Source organism: Pistacia vera, unplaced genomic scaffold (genome assembly GCF_008641045.1).
Source record: "Pistacia vera cultivar Batoury unplaced genomic scaffold, PisVer_v2 Contig297, whole genome shotgun sequence".
Taxonomy (NCBI): Eukaryota; Viridiplantae; Streptophyta; class Magnoliopsida; order Sapindales; family Anacardiaceae; genus Pistacia; species Pistacia vera.
The window spans coordinates 339,114-346,252 of record NW_022196109.1 but is presented as its reverse complement, the minus strand read 5'-3'; the positions used below and the strand labels follow the sequence as shown (position 1 = coordinate 346,252).

At 36.9% G+C, this 7,139-nt stretch overlaps 1 protein-coding gene across 1 annotated transcript; it reads left to right on the top strand.

Moving 5' to 3' along the window:
- Positions 1–852: 852 nt before the first annotated feature.
- On the top strand, positions 853–6,435 carry LOC116135245 (protein DJ-1 homolog A-like). The gene is made up of 8 exons (XM_031420941.1): positions 853–1,013; positions 1,106–1,306; positions 1,711–1,860; positions 1,993–2,178; positions 2,525–2,605; positions 5,209–5,409; positions 5,484–5,624; positions 6,023–6,435. The coding sequence occupies exons 1-8, from the start codon at positions 870–872 to the stop codon at positions 6,227–6,229; spliced, it is 1,311 nt and encodes a 436-aa protein (XP_031276801.1). The 5' UTR covers positions 853–869; the 3' UTR covers positions 6,230–6,435.
- The last annotated feature ends 704 nt before the right edge of the window (positions 6,436–7,139 follow it).

The window sequence follows — 7,139 nt, the reverse complement described above, 5'->3', positions numbered from 1 at the left end:
AGGGATTTTATGATATTTCATAAAATAGTATTATTAGCACCAAATTTGTATAACTTATAACCAACTTATAGACCATTTTATAATACCAATATATGTCGCATTTTGAAGATTGAGATAAATGATAAGTAAGTTTATTTATAATAATTCACTTTCATTCGATAGTTGGTGTATTGTACTCGATAATTGACGTATCAGAATTTCTTGATACTATGTATAATGTATGGGGGTCAGGGAAAAATATCGTTTGGGAGTAAAGGAAAACCTATTGAATGAGGAGGGCCAATGAAAAAATAATTTTAAAAAATTGCATTTTGTAAGCTAAAAGATTGAGGGGGCCAAAGATAAAAATGAAAATTATGGGACGAAACGATATTTTGTGTTTATGAAAATTTAAAAATTTTGTGGGACCACGGCTACTCTCTTGCTTATGTAATATGTCCACGAGGCAAATTTTAAGGGATGGTTACCAAAAGAATAATACTTTGGGTACTAATGGATGGGTACTAATTTGTGTACTAACTAAAGCATAGTACCCGTACTATGTATATAGTACGAATACTATGCTTTAGTTAGTACACAAATTTATACTCATCTATTAGTACCCATAGCATTACTCTTACCAAAATTACAATTCCCTATCGATACCAAGTAGAATAAAGTCATAATCCAGCACATTTAACTCTGACAGTGTGGCCCATGAAGATATTATCCAGCCCAATTAAACATATAAGGACCGGACGGGTCAGTCCAGCCCACCAACATTCATGTCCATCATATCCCTCCTCTACTGAACTGCCACGACCTCTCACTGAATCGATGTCTCCAGACAACTTAACAGTAACCAAAATAAATAAAATTAAAAAATAATAATGGTATTAATAAATTTACGCCACCTTACTCCTCACTCTCTCCTCCGTCACTCTCCTCTTCTTCCCAAACAACTTCCTTCTCTCAAGACTCGTTGCTTAGCCGCTGCTATGACAACAGCTGCAATGTCGACCTCTACCAAAAAAGTAAGTCGTTAGTTTTGTTTGTGATATTTTTTTTTTTGTTGCTTTTTTTTTTTTTTTTGGATTTTATTCGGATATGGTGTGTCGGTTTTTAGGTTTTGGTGCCGATTGCGAACGGGAGTGAGCCGATGGAGGCGGTTATAACGATCGATGTTTTGAGGAGGTCTGGAGCTGACGTGACAGTCGCTTCTGTGGAGAAACAGCTTCGTGTTGACGCCTGTCATGCTGTCAAGATTGTCGCCGATGCTCTCATTTCTGACTGCAGCAACACGGTTTTTGATCTCATTACTCTGCCTGTACGTATAGTTGCTCCTTTTCTTGCTCACTTAAGAAATTGAGTTTTATTCGTTTAATTATAAATTTATGATACATGGTTCTGGATTATACTGAATGATCATAGCTATATTAGGATTTTTGAAATGCTGCCGTACGGATAAATCCCTGTAGAGTTCCCGGAACGTGCGGTTTTTTTAATTCATAATGTCATTCCGGTAATGTTTATTCGCGAAATATGAGTTATATATAACATCATTTTGCTATATATAATCTGTAATTAGTTAAGATTACCTTTTTGGCGTTGGAATTAGCACCGTAATGTTGCGGGGCCAGTTCAGTGGTACTCCTTTAAATTACATGGTTTTCTAGTATTTGTTGAGTTGTGTCTCTTTTAATTGTTCTTTTGGTGTGTGTTTTACTGTAGGGAGGCATGCCTGGTGCTACCAATCTGAAAGATTGTGGAATATTAGAAAGCATGGTGAAGAAGCAGGCTGCAGATGGGCGGCCTTATGCTGCTGTCTGTGCATCGCCTGCGGTGGCACTAGGATCTTGGGGTTTGTTGAAGGGATTAAAGGTAAGTGTTAAACGACCATGCTTTACTTTTTGTATTCTTTATGGAGTTGCATTCAATATTGATGGCAGAGCTGATTTTATTTTTGACGATAACGATTAAGTTCAAATTTGTGGGGATGTTCGGTTTTGGTAGGCTACATGTTATCCAGCATTTATGGAGCAATTAGCTCCTGCTTGTGCAACAACCGTTGAATCAAGAGTGCAGCAAGATGGTAAAGTTGTGACAAGTCGTGGACCTGGCACTACAATGGAGTTTGCTGTGACACTAGTTGAGCAATTGTATGGGAAAGAGAAAGCTGAAGAAGTTTTGGGTCCATTGGTATGGACATTATCTGTTATTCTTCAATTAGTTTATTTTATTCTTCTAGAAATTGCAAAGTTATGAAATATGTGAAAAGTCCATGTAGAAAATTTCATTTGATTTATCTAATTGGAAGGTTATTGCATTAGGGATTGATTAGATGAAGTTGTATACTTGCAGTTGCATATTAAAGTTGGGAAAAAAAAAAAAAAGCTTATATAATGAATCGTAACTTGGCTAATGCATCTAAGTGTCACATTTCGACTGACCAAATTACTCTAATTTGGTTTTGTTTTTGCTAGCATTACTTGCATTTGAGTTTTAACCACATTGTGCTTGTGTCTTTCTGTCCGCTTGTGCTTAGGTGATGCGTCCTAACCATGGGGATGAATATACTATTACCGAGTTCAATCCAATACAGTGGACATTTGATAATTGTCCCCAGGTGAGATTGGACATCAAGTTTTTCATTTTTTTCCTTTTGCTTCTCTTTCATGTTTTCATTCATGCACATCTTGCATTACATAGAACTTTCTGTAGGTATAATGCTTGGCTTCATTCATGTGGTGGATACATAAGAGGTGGTAGATATATTTTTTAAGATCTCTCTGATAAACTTCAATTTATGATACAACTCTATTACAAGTAGGGGTGATCGGTTTCGGGTACCCTGCATTTTTTAAGGAACTGGCTGGTTTCAGTTCCTAAGATTTGGAACCGGCTGATTGTGGTTCTTAGAAACCTGGATCCGGAACATGAAACATAGGTTCTAGTTCTGGGTACCCGGGTTAATTTTAGTTACCCCCTACTTTTAAAAAAAATGACAAATACGCCCCGCAAAAAATTACAAATACACCCCAATGGTTTACAAAAATTGCAATTTAGTCTCGTTCTCACCCAAGTACTTGGACTTGGGTTCCGGTTCCGATTCCAGCACTGTAGGAACTGAAATCGGACTCAGACCTGGGAATTCTTGGTTCCAATTTTCCAACACCAAAACGGGACCCTAATGGGGCCGATTCTAGTTCTACTCTTTACCCATGCTCACCCCTAACTACAAGGGAGATATATAAGAGCAAAAAGAGGGGGAAGGAGGAGGAAAAATGAAAGGATTAAAACACTATAAAGGTAAAAGTTGAGGTTATGAAGAAGCTCAAAGAATGGGACATGTTTTTAAAGGTAATGTCCTGAAGATCCCTAATTTAAGCCCAATATAGAATCCCTTATATGTTAAATGCCTACTTTTCGTTTTTGGTGTCAAGCTCATCGTAACTTACACTAGGTCCAAATTTAACCTATTTACGAATCTTACAACTTTTGAGAATACTGGAGGTTTTTCTTTTTACTTTAGAACAGTATTTACCTCTGTTTTAAAACGAGGCCTGACCTAGTCGGTTTAACTGAGAACTGCCACTAAGTCGGGGCGGTCAGGGTGAAAAACCGGGGATTAGAGTTCACCCGGTTTGACCCCTAATTGGATTGGGGTTACTGTAGAGAACCAACGGTCAAACCGGTTTTAACCCAAAAATGGGTGAACTATTATTCCCCTTCCCCGACTCTAATTTTCTAAATCCCTTTGCCATTTTCAATTGGCGATCGAATCCCTTTCTTCAAGTGTCACTTTCTTCGGTCGACCACCACAGCCAGCGGCACTGCAATCGCCGTCTGATGAGTACCCATCTTATTTCATCTTCACTTCATCTGCTTTTGAAACTCAATATGCAAAACTTTTTGTCTTTGGACGATCCTTGAATCCTAATTTACTAAACGTTGAGTGAAATTAACAAAACAGAATCCTTTCGATTCGTAATCTTCAAAATCCTTAGTCTTTGCTTGATACTGGCAATCTATTGTGACGTTTGTCGCCTCCACGAGTTGGTTTATAAGGTATTCTTTTGTTTTTTTTTTTTTTTTTTTAAATAAAATTTGTAACTAATGCTATGTGTTGTAACTGTGATTTGGTTTGGAGTTGTGGTATAGTAGACACGGCGGAGAGGATTGTTTGTGTGGTGAGCTTGGGTATGTTTGTCGTAGTTTCGGTTCATGCGACGGAGAGTTCTGTTTTGGTGGTGGGTCTAGGCTTGGATTTGTGTGTTGTAGTTCATGTTCTTTGCCGAGTTCTCTTTCTTGCTCGTGTTCATTTGGTTGTTCTTGTTCTTCTTTGGGCTCTTGTTCTTGTTTTTCTTCTTTGTGCTCGTGTTCTTGTTTATCCATGGTTTGTTGTTAGTGTGGAGAGTGGTGAGTGAAGTTTAGAGAAGAGAAAAATAAAAGAGAATCTGAGAGTGAGAGTGAGAGTGAGAGAGTATGAGAAGTCCTGTGTTGTAGCTTTTAGTTAAGGATATACAAACAATTTCTTCTCTCCAGAATGAATAATACAGTAACAACACACAATTAGGTACAGCAAAATACAAGAGTTGACTAAATTTTTATTCACTTCTTTTTTTGCAGATTTGGTGCAAATATTACAATGACACATTCAAATTTAAACTCTTTAATTGGTGGCTTTTAAATTAATTTTTATAGATGACATCATGCTGATGTCGCCATGATGTCAGCATGCTGATGTCATCATAACATCAGCATGTTGAGGTCATCATAACATCAGCATGTTGATGTCAGCGGTCCGACTGGCAGGTAGGACCGGTCAACCCGTTACCCTTGACCGGGTCGGGTTTGAAAACATTGGCATTTTCTATTTAGTAGTATCATGTATTTCAAAACTAGTACTTTTTATTTCATTGGTTTTGCTTGACTGGTTGAATCTGGACAATTGGGAAGTGGGTTTAAGGGAAACAGATATTTAAGTAGTTAATTCTCGGGTGCAACTTTAATTAAACTGTAATCCTGCTGGGATTTGAACTGATGAGAAATTAGTTATCTTAATTTCTAAGCGCCATTAGCACTCAACCTGTATGATGGATGGTGGCTGATCCAGAATGTTTTTGCATTTAAGTTTGATTTTTGATACACATACTCGAAAAAGCAATATGACTTCTAATTTGCTATAAAAATGTTTTTGGTGAAATTTTGTATTTTCTGTCCTTTCAGATTCTTGTACCTATTGCCGATGGTTCAGAAGAAATGGAAGCAGTTATGATCATAGACATTTTGCGACGGGCTAAAGCAAATGTGGTAGTTGCCTCAGTCGGGGATAAACTAGAAATTCTGGCTTCTCGAAAAGTTAAATTAGTTGCAGATATGCTTCTTGATGAGGCTGCTAAACTTTCATTTGACCTAATTGTATTGCCAGTAAGTGTAGTTTTCATTCTTGTTTTGTAGTTTTTAACAAATCTTTTCTCAATGAAATTTTTGCTCATCTGCAGGGTGGGCTCGGTGGTGCTCAAGCATTTGCCAATTCAGAGAAATTGGTGAATATGCTTAAGAAACAGAGGGAATCAAATAGACCTTATGGGGCTATATGTGCATCCCCAGCTTTAGTCTTGGAACCCAATGGCTTGCTCAAGGTACTGTGTTTATCATACTTTTTAAATATTTCCCCTGATTTGGACCATCTAATTTGAACTGAAGAATGATGTATAATCTTGTATGTTTTTATGAATGTTGCACAACTGGATCTTATCTGACATTGCCAAGTAACCCACAAATTAATTAAAATTTTGCTAGCTAATATACAAACTGAAAACTGCTGCAGTGTTGTAAATTGATTACCGAACCGAGTACATGTTTCCTGAAGCCGTTGTGCTTCCTTTTTGTGTTTCATTCTTATGTAATTGTACCTTCAAGTTCTGAGTTCGTCCTTTATTATATTCCAACATCAAATCTGTACATGTGGTTCAAGGTGAATGTTATTTTCTGTATAATTTTCTCCCAAATGAAAAATATGTGTTTTACTTTGATTCAGGGTAAAAAAGCTACAGCTTTTCCTGCAATGTGTGACAAGCTGTCTGCTCAGAGTGAAGTCGACAACAGGGTTGTAGTTGATGGCAACCTCATTACTAGCCGAGGGCCAGGAACTTCCATGGAGTTTGCACTGGCAATTGTGGAGAAGTTTTTTGGACGCAATAAAGCACTAGAGCTTGCAAAGGTAATGCTTTTCTGTCGCATGTAGAACCTATAAGACTGTTTAGCATTTACAACCTAGTTACTAGTGAATAAGAGTGTTTGTCTCTACCACTACTGAGTATCCACGGGACACTGATGTGGAAAGCTGAATTCATATTTGAATATGGATTCACATTGCCGTCATGTACAACAGCAGTTTGTTTATAAATAAAAATGAGTTTTAAGGACTGAGAACATAAAAATTCTGTGTCATTCTTTTTTAATGGCCCTTCTATCCAAGAAGTCTCTTATTCAGCCTTTGTTTTTAAATAAAGAAACTTAGTTTGAATGTTTAGTATGTTTTGTTTGAACTGAGGGTGTCTTAGTAAGAAGAATTAATTTTCTAATGTTGTGTTTTGATTCAGCAAAGGACAGATGACTTGTTTGAATTTTACGTTCCGCTTTCATAAGCATGTTGACATACATTTAATACTTCGAAAAGATGAAAACAGGTGGTGGGATTTTTGTTTATTTGCTAGTTGCTACCAAATTGAAACAAGAATATATATAAAGCTTCTGCAATTCATCAACATATGGGTATTGTTTAATTTGTGGACAGCTTGTTTTTATATAGTTTTGGTACTTTCAAACAAAAGAATGATTACGATTAAACAATAGAGTAAGTAAATATTTAAAGTTTCATTTGTCAAAAGTCTCTGCAATTTGTGACTAGTGGCATCCGCACTGTTGTTACCGTGTCTCAGCTGTTTGAACTTTGACATCCGAGACTTCTAATTTGTGGGTCTTGTCGATGTAGACTTAATGGCAAAAGTAACATGAATAAAGCCATCTTGTTGGGAGCCCACTTTCCCACTTCATGTTTCGAATGGCTTGTTAAGGTCCCAATCCCCATTAAATTATAGTTGCATTTGCAGAAGGTTGACATGTGGGTATTAGATAGAAGTGATTAAAAAAAA